The sequence below is a fragment of the Stegostoma tigrinum genome, chromosome 18 (assembly GCF_030684315.1).
Source record: "Stegostoma tigrinum isolate sSteTig4 chromosome 18, sSteTig4.hap1, whole genome shotgun sequence".
Lineage (NCBI taxonomy): Eukaryota > Metazoa > Chordata > Chondrichthyes > Orectolobiformes > Stegostomatidae > Stegostoma > Stegostoma tigrinum.
Genome location: NC_081371.1, coordinates 20,848,408 through 20,863,159, shown reverse-complemented (window position 1 = coordinate 20,863,159; position 14,752 = coordinate 20,848,408). Strand labels below are relative to the sequence as shown.

The 14,752-nt window shown below is 39.9% G+C and overlaps 1 protein-coding gene across 1 annotated transcript in view; it reads right to left on the bottom strand.

Annotated features, from left to right (window-relative positions):
• The window catches only part of LOC125460655 (ELKS/Rab6-interacting/CAST family member 1-like), a 730,867-nt gene that overhangs the window by 622,385 nt on the left and 93,730 nt on the right, over nt 1-14,752 (bottom strand). Inside the window, exon 9 of the mRNA XM_059652379.1 lies at nt 8,968-9,105. Within this exon, the coding sequence (XP_059508362.1) occupies nt 8,968-9,105 (138 nt within the window). The remainder of the gene's footprint in view (nt 1-8,967; nt 9,106-14,752) is intronic.

Sequence of the window (14,752 nt, the reverse complement as noted above, 5' to 3'; positions counted from 1 at the left end):
TAAACCAAATGGCCCCCATCAGGATATCCTCTGCTCACTTCAATGGCAAGGATGAGGAAAAAAATGCCCTGAAAGTAGGTTGTCTTACTTTCTCCAGGCTAAGGCACCACACCCTGGAGAACCACCAAATTTGTGGTTAAAAAAATTAACTTTTACAACTTAACATGTTCAAGCACTTAATAGATTATCTCAACAAACACCATTCTGAAAGAGGAACAATAATTGTGTCAGAAACTATAATGATGTCAAATTGGCATTGCTTCCTGCAGAGAGGCCTGCCTTGCTGGCGAGTGATAACTTGCATCACCTTGCTGGAAAGGCAAGGCTGATGGTGAATCCATTGAATCTGCCTGATATTCAGTATCATCATGATTGATTCAGGACTCCAACCTCACTTTCCTGCAAGCTCTCAATATGTTGATTCCCTGAGAAAATCAATTGTCAAAAGGTGACGCACCAGCATTGAATGTTATTCATAGTCCATCAACCTAAAATGTCAACTTTATGCCTACTTTCTGTATCCTGTCCATTAACCAATTCTTCACCCATGCTGACATATCACCCCCATGAGTGTTAGTTTAATTATTGTCTTTTGTGTTGTATCTTATCAAATGACTTCTTTGAAATTCACCTTATAAGTTACATTCTCAAAAAAATTGCAATAATTTTATCACACAGGGTTTTCCTTTAGTAAAGCCAAGAGTGGCTTTGCCATTCAGAATAGGCTCTTGAAGGCACTGCCAGAATCTCCAATTGCATAAAGGACAGGCTCATGACACCTCCAACTCAACCACACTCAATATGCCAAACCCATCAGTGCTTATGCCCTGACCTTAATTTGGATGAAGATGTTGAGGAAAATTTCTGTTCTAACATGCAAATACAGGAGACATGAACTATTCAGCTCCTTAAACTTGCTTCACCATTCAACGCAATCATGGCTGATCTCCAATTTAGTACCATGTTCTTGCTACCCCCTCACAAATCTCTGATCCCTTCAGCCCTAGGAACTTTATAAACTCATTCTTGCAAAATTCAATGGTTTGGCTCAACTGCTTTCTGTGGCAAAGGATTGCAAGGCAAAGGATTCTACCTCTGGGCGAAGAAACTTCTTATCTCAGCCCTAAACGGCCTAGCCAATATCTTTTGACTGTGACCCCTGGCTCTGGACTTCCCAGTCCTTCCTGCATTTACCCTGTCCAGCCCTGTTAGAATTTTGTAGATTTCTACAGGATCCCTTTTAATTCTTCTGGACACCAGTGAAAACAGCTCTAACCAAACCGGTCTCTCTTCATATGTTAGTTCTACCTTTCCAGGAATCAATCCGGAAAAACTTTGCTGCACTCCCTCCACAGCCATGCTATCCTTCTTCAGATAAGGTGGCCAAAACAGCACCCAATACTCCAGGTGTGATCTCATCAAAATTGTGTACAATTACAGCAAGATATTCCTGCTCCTATACTCAAATCCTGTCGATACAAAGGCTAACATACCTTTTGCCTTCTTCACTGCCGGATGCATCAATAGGTTTATTTTCAGCAACCAGTGTATAAAGATACCCAGATATTATTCAACTTGCCCATTTCCCAATCTATTCCCATTCAGATAATAATTTGCTTTCCTGTTTTAACTACCAAAATGGGTAACCTCACATTATTTTACATTATACTGCATCTGTTATGAATTTGCCCAGTGACTCAACTTGTGCAAATCGCATTGAAGCATCTCTGCATCTTATTTTCATTGCTCACCCTCTCATCCAGCTTTGGTGTTGCCTGCAATTGCATTTACTTCACTCATCCACATCATTAATATATATTGTGAACAGCTGGGTTTCAAGCATTGATCCCTCTGGACCACAGTCGTCACTGCTTGTCATTAGTGATCCATTGCTATGGCATAGGGATAACTAATCAGTTCAAATCAGACACCCTAATTCTGGATTTATCAACACAGCCAAATTAAAATATTTTGTGATTTTCAAAACTGCCCAATTGTTTTTCAACCAAACTTTAGGAGTAACAGATATCAGACACCCAGTTTATAGCTTCAACTAAAATGAATAATTTACTATTAATATTGCAACATATGCAGAGCAAAACTAAACAACAATGGAACATAATTATTGTCCAATCTTCCTAGATCTCACACAAACAGACAAAGGTTTAGGGATAAATTAGAAAGAAAACAGAAATGTGGTAACTGGCCAGTTCATTTAAGCAGTTTTGGACAATAGTAGCTGAACCTTCATGGAATCCTTGCATAATGAGTGGTTCATAGACAAGTATGGCTGTACATCTTGCTTGACTTCTGAAATCACTGGTGAACGCAAACAGCTTCTGCCGACCCGAGAGACTTTTACTTATGTCTTACCGACTGGGTTCTTTCCTCAGAATTTTCAGTAGTTACATAATTGGATATAAATATTTAACTAGAGAGCAATGCTACTCTGTCCAGCTGCTTTCACAACCATACTGACTTGCACCCAATAAAAGGTCAAACCAGTTAAATCTTTGGTTTCAGTTTTTAAATCAACATTCTCTTTGTTTGACTGGCTAGCACCGGGCTCTCTTTGATTTCCACTTTTAACATTCAAGCAAGGCCAATCCTTGAGAATAACACCTCAGGTGTTAGAATGTCTGCAGTGGTCTGAGGTGATAAATCAACCTTCAAAATCAACTTTCTGGGCCATTTCCAATATAAAAAAATTAGTCTGTTTGCTCTTTCATTTTTTTTTAAGGAAAACTGCTGCTCAAATCCTAATGTTCGACTCTTGACTTCAGCTCACAGCTCCAGACTAAAAATGAGAAAAAGAAGTTCCCAACACCATTTATTCGTTGTCTTTGTTTTTTGTCTGCTGGCCAGTTCTGGTCAAGATGGTGAGGTAGGATGCTCCAAATGGAGCTCCTCCACTCCTTCTGTTTCTTTTATTCTTCCTTTGGTCTCTTGGTGGATCTCAGCCTGGTCCCCTGGTGGCACCCAGCCTGGACTTTTGGTGGCTCATGGCGGCTCCTGGCCTGGTCTCTTGGTGGCTCATGGCAGCTCCTGGTCTGGCCTCTTGATAGCTCATGGCAGGTCCCAGCCTGGTCTTGCAGCAGATCCCGGCCAGGTCTCGTGGTGGCTCATGGAGGCTCTCAGCCCAGTATCTCAGCGGCTCTTGGCCTGATGTTCTGACTTGGTGGTGAGTGGATCCTACCTGAGCATGTTCGAGGCACCAGGGGAGATCAGAGAGGCAGCGGTTTCGGCAGCAGCAATAGCAGCAGCGCTGTCAACAGACAGCAGAGCTGATAAACAGAGGACTCACTAAAGACTGTTCAACTTTTAACTTATTTCTTCATTTTCCTACTTTAAACCACAGAAGACTCTAACATAAACTATTACCTATTCCTTTAATTTTCTACTATTCTATGAAGTGATGCTTAATTTTATGACTCTCGTTTCTCTTACAACTTTGTACCCAAACTTTTTTTGCACTTAGGAACCTAAGATGGCGCCATGTGTGGTGACATTACACACTTTTCACTGTATTCCTGTACTTATGTACTTGAGTTCATGTGACAATAAAACCTTAAATCTCAAAAAAAACTCTATTCATGTCAGCACGCTACCGCAATCCTTTTAATCTTACATGCTTACCTCTTATGTGAGAACTTACTGAAAACCTTTTGAATGTCCACGTAAGCCACACCCATTAGGTCTCCCTTATCAACTCTACCAGCTATATCCTCAAAAACGTTAAGTAGATTGGTCATGTATGATTTCCTTTTCATGCTAACTCTGTTCAATCCAAGTGCTGTGCTATTAAATCTCACATAACGTCACTTGATTATAAACTACAAATTAAGTATTAAATGGAAAAAGTGCAAAGACAAATATCATGAATTGGGTCAGCAGCCCACTTTGCATATATAATCAATCTCAGTCACAAAGTCCTTCAAAACTCAGACTACCTTAAAAATGTTCAGCCCCTCTTCCAGCATTTAGTCTGACTCCTAACTGATTGAGAAACACGAATAACTCCAATTGCATTGGCACGGTTGTCACCAAAAGTGGCGCATATCTACAGACTCTGCTTAAATCAGACTAGACGGTGCTGATCCATGAATTTAACCTACAAAGTAATAGAAAGCAGGCCCAGGAAATGTATATCTGCTGAATAACTAGGTCTAGTCTCTGTACACTTAAGCTTGTTTTGGTATCATGAACTGAGCTCTGATGGTACATTATCCTAAGATATAGTTTCCACCAGTTTCATGTTTCCCAGGAAGTTTTGATTTCCAGCCTCACCTTCAGTCTCAAACTTCCTGAGAAACTGAAATGGTCTCCCTTTCTTTGGTTTCTCATTTTAATTTGGCTCTGTCTCAAAAATTAAAAGCTTTGAGGCCACAGCTTTTATCGCAATTGCAAGAACTAAAACTGCAAGTAAATTTGCATTTCAAAATCCTAAGCCCTGATCATATTTTGTGTATTACACTAAATAATATTCCTACTGTTCTGCTCCCTGACTCAGATAATCAATGTCATAGGAAATTTATGAATATTCACACAGAAAGTTTCACAAACATGCATACTTCCTCTATCACGTTTACGTCCTGTAACTTTTCTACTGCTTTTTCCATAAAAACTTTTTGCCTGTCTTGCTAGTTGCATCATGTCCCGTTAAAATTATGACAAAAAGTATTTCAATTTATGCACCTCTGATCAAGTCCATCAATTTTATCACCAGGTATTTACAGTGCTACTTATTTGCTTGTTGAGATCTTGACAATTATAGCTCCAAAATAGGTAGCACTGTTGCCCTCAGCAGAATCAGTCTTAGAGCAAATGAAAATAATGCACTTGCTGCCACCTTTTACATATTTCTCCAGAGAACAACTTAATCTGTGAGGACATAACAAAGCATGGAGCTGAAGGAACACAGCAGGCCAGGCAGCATCAGCGGAACAGTAAAACTGACGTTTCGGGTCGGGACCCTTCTTTTGTTCTTCTGATGCTGCCTGTCCTGCTGTGTTCCTCCAACTCCATGCTTTGTTATTTCTGACTCCAGCATCTGCAGTTCTTGCTATCGCAGAGATTTTTAATCTGTGAAGATACAACTTTGATGGGAGTATTGTGAACACAGAAACTATTTACATTCTGAGTCACATATACCCCTGTTCAGAACTCCACTCCCATTTTGAGGAAGAATCACATTTGAATGAAAACATAACCTCTGAGCTGAATCTTGCAATATTTTGGCTGCGTATTTTTAATAGAGTTCAGTGGAGAGCTCTCTCAAAAGGGCCTGGTGAGCTTTTTCTCACACTGAATCACAAACTCACCTCATTAACTACCAATCATGCCCCGATAGCACCATCTCATCTGATGCTAGCTGGTTTCTACTACGTGCTGTAGGTGGAAGATCTCACCGCTGACAGAACATCATTCAGTATATTGGTATCCCTGTTGCCAGCACCACCTTTAATAGCCCATTGGGCACAATGACAATGTACTGACAGTCCTTGTCCCAGATTTGTAAGTTTCTCTCCTAGAAGTCAAACACTTGAAATTTTCTCTCCCATTCTTGCATCAACTACACCATTCGAATGTTCCAAGTTTCTACTGCTACCAAATCATGGACACTTTCATACCTTTGCACCAAAGCAAATCAAACACTCCCAACACCACCATCATGTTACTACCTCTTCCCTACTCCTCCAAACACTTGCATTACTCCTGAATGATCCCATTCTATTTGAAGTAAACTTAATTAGAAATCGCAGTTAATAAACACAAAGAACTGCAGATGCCGTATATGTGTAACAAAAACAGTGAACTGTATGAAGAGTTACCGGATTCAGAAAGTTAGCATCTGTTGCAAGCAAAATAAAGTTGTCAGACTCACTGTTTCTCGAGTGCTCTCTATTTTTGTTTTAGAAATTTCAGTTACTTGTTGAAGGAATAAGGACACAAGATCCCACAGTTAGCAATAGAAGACCTTTTGACTATACAAGAGTCAAAAAAACAAAGGGAATGAAGTGGTACTGGTAAAATTCAAATGTTCGGAGGTCAAGGGGTCAAATTTTACTCTGGTAGGTGGTGAAATCTGAATTTAGTAAAAAAGAATTGTGGAATTAAAAGCTAACCAAATGGTGACTACGTAACTGTTGCCAATTGTCATACAAATTCATCTGCTTCAGTAATGTCCTTCAGATGGGAAATCTGCAATCCTTTCATCATCTGGCCTACATATGACTCCACAACAATATAGTTGACTCTTAACTCACCCCTGAAATGGCCCTTGCAAGCCAATCAATTCAAAATGCATTTAGGGATGTACAATAAATTCTGATCCAGACTACAATGCCTATATCCCATGAACAAATAAAAAAGACACAATACTAAATATCCTATACCTCTGCATCCAGAATTAACATGTTAACTATGAATTAAATGGACAACTATAACCTTTAAATTATGCCAGCTTTTCTCCTTCAGAGATTTAGCTGATTTTCGTTCAACAAAACCACCAACTCAACACATAATTGTAGAATTCCTAGAGTTCAGAAACAGGCCACTTGGCCCATCAAGTCTGCACCAACCCTCGGAAGGGCATCCCACCCAGACCCACTCCATACCTTATCCTGTTACTCCCACCTAGAGTTTTCACCATGGCTAACCCATTTAGCCTGCATGTCTCTATACGCGATGGAACATCTTTATAATTAGGGCATCTTTTTAGCATCTTTAGACTGTAGGAGGAAACCACAGCACCTGGTGAATGTACAAAATCCACAAAGTCTGTCACAAAAGACTGGAATCGAACTTGGGTGCTTGGCCTGCAAGTAGGTGTCCAGCAACAGGACTCAAACTCAGAAGCCCCACAGCAATTGCTCTCTGCCCAATCACATCTTCTGAGACCAATGTATTGGAATGTGTGCACTCCACTATCAACACTCAAGTGTGCTTCTCAGCTCCCTATCTGTGCTGAGTAGCAGCTGGTGCTCACTGACTCCTTTCTGTGTCCAGCTTGCCCATCAACAGAGCCAGTGAGAGCCATGCACTCCAAAGTCTTCTCAATTTGCATGATTTTGCGCAAAACATAAGATCACACAGTTGTGTCTTCGCATTGCACACCAGGTCAAGTAGTCTTATTTTGATCCTCCTCACCCATTTACCTTCACATCTTTTAAGCAGATCTCAGCCTCATCTCCGATTCAGCTTTCTGTTCCAAGGCTGGGTGGGATGCAAAATACACAAATTCACTTTGGAACAAAAATGCACACTGCCTCGCAATACCCACAGATTCCATAATCAGAAGATCATCTGAGTACTGCAATACATGATTTATTTTTAATATTAAACGCTGTTTGTTTAATTTTGCTCTGTAGTTTCAATGTGAAGTAAAGATAGGAAGCAAGGAATAATTGGATCCAAGTTTTTATGATTTTATATTTTAAATTGTTTTTGATTGTTTGAGCACGCAACTGAGGTTATTTATACATCTCTTAGTCCAGTGTGGATGGTCAAGAGATGCTATACAAGGAGAAGGGATTCTAACAACAAAAGGGATTTGTGATCAGAGATTTATATTGACTTAGAAAAGTTAACTTCATTTTTAGTAAAATATACTCTGGGATTTTTCTGATGTAGGTAACAATTTTATTCCATTTAAACTGAATGAATTGCTTCAGTGGATACACATTCTCTATTTGTGAATTTCTTTTCTATTCCCTGCCATTTTTATTAAAAAATCGCAGCAAAATGTAAGATACATAAGCAGGATGTAGACAACAGGTATTTAATAGTCCGGGGACAAATAATGGGGTTTAACAAAACTTAGTAATTTGTAGTGAAAGTATGCTAATGCCATGTTGGGCATACATCACCACAAAACAGCTTACAGTTGTTGAATAGGAAGGTTAAGATTCAGGGTAAAAGACACAATTGTACAGGCTGTAATTCCCCGATATGCTGAGCACTGTACAACACTGAGGATATTTGTGGAGTTTGTTAGAACAGGGAGGGCATTATTTTGTCTATCACTACGGAGGAGAATCACATCACTGGTTGAGCTGCGACCTGGAATCTACTGCTTCGCTCACAGGTATATTTTGTATGTCTGTCAAAAATGAGAGAAGGGTCAGGATTGATAGCTCTGAGATGGAAGGACAGAAACTTCCAACCCAAAACCATCAAGAAAATATGTTGAAATACATAACAAGACAAATGTTAAACATAGTTATTCTGAGAAACTTTTTTGTTTGCTCTCATTCTTTGAACATTAGAAGTTTCAGTTACAGAGAAAAAGAAGTCAAAAATTTATTCAAAACCTATCTGTACTAATTCAATTATTTCATTACAGCACAGTGGGGTTGTTGAGAGTGTTTTTATTATCCACTGTTCATATATGCTGGACACAATATATACTGTAGCTTATCCACTGTGACATGAAGAAGAATGGATTTTCCATTATAAAAGCAAAACACAGCAAACATGATTGATGGGTACAGGAAATGCACATCATATGCAAGATCACACACTTACTCGTAACTACATTCCTTTATTCTGATAATTTTTGCATAGCTTTTACAGGTGCTCAACTCTGAAACCACCGCCAAGCACAATCTACAAGCCTTTTCAGATAGTTGACAATATAGCTTGACTTTCTTTTTCACTCATTCAGTAACTCCCTAAGAGGATGTCTCCCCCTTTGTTTTCAAGCTTCTCATGAAGACATGCATTGGCAAGGAAATGCTCAATTTCCTGACAGGTCTTAATGCTCCTACTCATTGGCACCATATTCTAAAACAAGTATCAGCACTAGAACTGGTAATAAATCACTTTACACACAGAATTTGGCCCCAGTATTACAATCAAAATGTTTATGACTTAAGTGTTGCATTAGACACTAATATAGTGAGGACTTCCCATCAGCAAGCAGCTTGTCCTGTTTTCCACCTAGACCAAGCCACATTTACTACTCACCTTCTCTGCAAGAGCCTCTTCTAGAGTACTAAGGGCAGTATCTGTATTGGTGGTGTCAGCCTGCAGTGATTTTACACGTTCTTTCAGACTAGTCATCTGCTTCTCTTTATCTTTTAGTTGTTCCTGCAGGTTCTCAATCTGAAAAATAAAAACAAAGCTTGTTCAGCTTAACGGGAAAAATGGGCAAATGAAATAGCATACCAATTTTCCAAAAACGAGAAACTGTGGTTGCAAGACAATGAGGATTTGGAAGCCTTGGATTTGGGGTAATATGTAATAAGAACATCATGAGCCAAGTGCTTTCTTTCTGTGCTTTAAATGTTTATTATCCTGGAAACCGTTCAGGATGCAGTACTTCCAAGAAGATTTTTTACATGGTGTTGATCATTACAAAACCAGTTAATTGTGCAAGAGATAGTAGGAACTGCAGATGCTGGAGAACCTGAGATAAGAAGGTGTAGAGCTGGATGAACACAGCAGGCCACGCAGCATCAGAGGAGCAGAAAGGCTGACATTTTGGGCCTAGACCCTTCTTCAGAAATGGGGGAGGGGATAGGAGTTCTAAAATAAATAGGGAGAAAGGAGGAGGAGGCGGATAGACGATGGATAGAGAAGATAGGTGGAGAGGAGACAGACAGGTCAAAGAGGTGTCCACAACGGGAACAGCAGATACAGTATACCACATTAGCAGATGTGCAGGTGAACATGTGCAGCAACCACAAACTGGGGCTTTTTCTGGCAACCATAGGAAGTGCTACACCTGCCCTTATACCTCCCACCTCACCTCCATCCCAGGCCCCAAGAAGACTTTCCACATCAGACAGATGTTCACCTGTACTTCTGCTAATGTGGTAATACTGCATCTGCTATTCCCGTTGTGGCGTCTTCTACAGCGAGGAAACCAAGCGGAGGCTTGGGGACCGCTTTGCAGAACACCAATGCTTGGTTCGCACTAAACAACTGCCCCTCCCAGTCGCCAACTATTTTAACTCCCCCTCCCATTCCTCAGACCACATTTCCATCCTGGGCCTCCTGCTGTGCCACAAAGATGCAACCCGAAGGTTGCAGGAACAGCACCTCATATTCCGCTTGAGAGCCCTGCCCGCAATGGTATCAATGTGGACTTCACAAGCTTCAAAATCTCCCTTCCCCCTACTGCATTCCCAAACCAGCCCAGCTTGCCCCTAACCTGCCCTTCCTCCCACCTCAAGCCAGACCCCCATCTCCTAACTACTAGCTTCAACCCGCCCCCTTGACCTGTCCGTCCTCCTTGGACTAACCTATCTCCTCCCTAACTCCCCATCTAGACTCAACTTTCCTGGCTCCATACCCGCCTCTTTGACCTGTCTGTCTCCTCTCCACCTATCTTCTCCTCTATCCATCTTCTATCCGCCTCCCCCTCTCTCCCTATTTACTTCAGAACCCCCTTCCCCTCCCCCATTTCTGAAGGAGGGTCTAGGCCCAAAACGTCAGCCTTCCTGCTCCTCTGATGCCGTGTGGCCTGTTGCGTTCGTCCAGCTCCACACCTTGGTAACTCTAACTGAGCAAGAATATTTGTGGTTCAGAACATTTGGTGAGCGCTAAGGTAGTCTACTTGAGTGAAATTTCAAATCCATTGCACACTAAGCAATAATACTCACAAAACAAAACCACATGCTGAGAATATACTGAAAATATAATTCAGGCATACAAGAACAAATATTAGAGTGATAAACTAGTAGCACTTACATTGTCAATACTTGTGTTAAATGCGTATGAGTTCCTAACAGCAGACATGACAGTATTGTCCCTTTATGTTTATAATCAGTTTTATAGTGTCTATATTCAGCAGTAAGCTAACAAGTTCTTTGTGACAAACCCCACCTGTCCAAAGGCAGGCTTTGAACTACTATACATAAGGGAAATGTAGGAGACATGATCGAGGGAATTTTTGACCACTGTGGAGGGGAAGTTGCGGTCCTTGAAAAAAAGAGGACATCAGGGATGTCCGGGAGTGGAATGCCTCATCTTGGGAGCAGATGTGGCATAGGCGAAGGAATTGGGAATAGGGGATGGCCTTTTTGCAGGAAGGTGGGGGAGAAGAGGTATATTCCAGATAGTTGTGGGAGTCGGTAGGTTTGAAATGGATTTCAAAATGGATTTCAATCCATTTCAAACCTACCGACATGTCCATTCTGGGCCTCCTGCATTGCCACAAATGACTCCACCCAAAAGTTGCAGGAACAGCATCTGATATTTCGTTTGGGAACCCTGCAGCCCAAGGGTATCAATGTGGACTTCACAAGCTTCAAAATCTCTCCTCCCCCGAAATGGAATGCGTCCCCATTTGAAAAGCCCATCAGTCAGGAAAAACTTATTTTCTATCAAGCCCTCTAAGAATTTTGTTGATTTTAAATTAGATCACCTCTCATTCCTCTAAACGTGATAGGAAGCCCCAATCTCCTCTCATTGGAGAGACCTGCCAGAAATTAGTTTGATATACCCCTGGTGTACACCTCATTGGAAAAATTGTCTTCCTTAGAGAGGATTAAAACTGCATATCCACCATTGCAGTCTCACAGGGCTTAAATCAAAGTGCAGACAAACAACTTGATTCCTGAACCTAAATCCCTGTGACAAAGGCCAACAAACCAGTTATCTTCATAATTACTTGCTACACTCACATAATCATTTTCAGATGATTTGTAAACATGAACACCCAGGCCATTGTGCTTAAATATTATTTGTCCTTCATACATTTTGTTGTTGTTTAATAATAAATTTGAGCATCTTCCCTATTACTAATACAATGCTAACATGTCTGCAGTTCTCATTTTCTCACACCCTCCTCTCTTAAATCTTGGGGTTACTTTTGGACATTACAGGCATATTCCTGTATATGTAGAATTCTGAAATACAGCCACCAGGGCATGCACTCTCCACCTATACTCACCTATTTCAACACTCTGAGATATAGATCATTAGGTTCCAGGCATTTATCAACCTCTCTGATGTTAATATATTTTTTAATCAATATTAATTTCTTGCAGTCCTCGTTCTCACTTGTCTCTTCTGTTATTTATACATTTCTTGCATATTCCTCCATGAAGCCAGACACAATATAATTAATCCATTTCTCTGCCATTTCACTGAAATGTCACAGTACTGTAGGAATCCATTCAAATCTAGAAATCCATCTCATTCGCATTCCAGGAATTCATCTTCCACAGCATTGGTGCTCATTCAATTTATGCATTCAATATGTGTGAAGTCATCCATGATTACTGCATTAGTACATAAGCAGTGCATGTGACTAGGCAAATTTATTTCCCATTAAAAATTCCCCTGTCTCTGTCCATAAAGAACTCACACTTGTCCTGATTTTTTTTTTTCCTTTTTCACCATTAATAGATATTTTATTAAGTCTATTTTTAACCTTTTTTTGCTAATTCTAGTTCCTATTCCATTTTCCTTTCATTCATGTTTGATTCCTCCTTCGCTCTATTCTCAAATATTCCCAATTCTTGGGCTTCCGACTTTTTTGGCAAATTCATAAGCCTCCTTCTTTGATCTAATATATTCTTTGACTTACTTTGGAGAGAAGAAAAACTGCAGATGCAGTCCTGATGAAGGTCCCAACCTGAAACATCAACCTTTCTGCTCCTGATGCTGCCTGACCTGCTGTGTTCCTCCAGCTCCACACCATTGACTTTGAATTACTTTTTTAGCCACAGTTGATTAATTTTTCCCAATTGGCTTGGTGCCTTAAAGGAATTCTGTTTTTTTTAAATAAGGCCATGTACTAATACTTGAAATACTAGTCTGTCTGTCGTGGTTTAAATGTGTTTTTTCAATTCTGATACCTTCTGTTTAGTTTGTTTAGATTTAAGACCTATTTTTAGATTGAACTACATTGATTTTGAACTTAATGGAAAATTCATACATGTAACGGGTATTCTTTCCTAAAAATTATTTATTCTCTCTACTTTAATCAACCTCTCTCTCTGCATAATACTAGTTCTGAAATAGCCTGTTCAGCAGTTGATTAGTCTAACCTGCTTGAGAAAACAATATCATATACATGCCAGCCCTCCACAACATTGCTGCTCATGAAATCTACTTACTTTATAAGAGTGAAATCATTCAAAATCAAACCTTGTAAATAGACTAATCTCCTGCTTTATACCATGCTCAACTTTTCTACAATTGTTTGGTAGTTTATAAACAATGGGTATGAATGCTTACTGTCCCTTGCTGTTTCTGGAATATGCAGCCTGGGAGGGTAGTTGAGGCAGTAAACCTCACAACCTTTAGAAAGTATTTGGATGGGCACTTGAAAAATCATAACTTTAAGACTATGGGCCAATTGTTCGCAATTTGGATTAGTGTAGGTTCAGAGTAGTTTTTGTCGGTGCTGAAGGACTTTTTCTGCATTCTTATAATTCTGTGAAAGGAAGATCGAGTTTCGAATTAGTTTTGTAAACTTAAATGTGGGCAAGTGTGTTGGCATGAAAGTTCAATTGGCTGAAGTGAACTTGCACAATAGGGTAAGGGGCAGATCAACAAAGAAACAGCAGCTGACATTTAAACAGATATTTCAGAATACTCAGATTAAGCACATTTCTACTGTAAAGAAAAACTCTCAAGGGAGGACCCACTATCTGTGGTTAACTAAAGTAGTTAGGGAAAACAACAAACTTGGGGGGGAAAAAAAAGATATAGCTGCACAAAGATAAAGTCTGATAATTGGTCAGAACATAAATAACAGCAGAGAAGAGCTAAAAGATTAATGAAGGAAGAAATGACAATAAGAAGGCTTTCAACTTACTCTCCAAGATGGGTCACAGGCAGTTGTTTATCTGCACTGCAAGCTTTTGTCACAAGAATAACTGCTCCTCTCACCTCCCCAGAGGTCACGTAACCTCCACAATGCTGAACCTAACTGCCTTTAAGCATACAATTGTGGTATAGCAGGCAATTGAAGAGTCAACACTGCTCCATGCACTGACAACATCCAAATCCAGAAATCAGAGGAGAATCCTCTGGGCTACGCATTTTTTAAAAAGCCAAAAACTTGTATTTGTGCTTTGTCTCAGGAACCAACTTCTGTTCATCAAAACAATGAAACAGTATTTACAGTTCATCAAATATTTTGAGAAACTTTCAAGGATGAGACGAAGATAGGTAGGAAACAAGTTGTAAACAAGACATAGAGGGGCTTAATGGGCTTTAAAAAGGTTAAGCAGGTGGGCAAAGAAGTGGTATAATGACAAAATTTGAGGTTGTTATTTATGACTAACAGCTCTGAAAAAAAGGAACATATCCTCTAAACGGTGAGACGTTGCAGAGCTCCATGATTCACAGGGATTAGGTATCCTAGTGCATGAATCACAAAGGTTAGTATGCAGAAAGTGTAAGTAATAAAGCAAGCAAATGTAATATTATTGTTTACTGCAAAGGGGATTGAATCCACAAGTAGGGAAGCTATGCTTCAGCCATACAGGGCATTGGGCAGACGACCTCTGAAATACTGTGTACATAATTTATGACAAGATGTAAATGTATTAGTAGTTGTTCAAAGGAGGTTGACTTGAACAACACCTGGAATTAAGTCGCTCATGAGGAAAAGTTGGACGTGTTAAGATTATATTCACTGGTGTTTAGAACAGTATGAGGCAAATTGGATGAAACTTAAGATCCTGAGACAGCTGGAGAGAGTAGGGGGAGAAAGGATGTTTCCACTTGTGGGAGATATAGAACTGAAAATCATTTGTTCCATACAGTTTTATTTTATATATTTGCATCC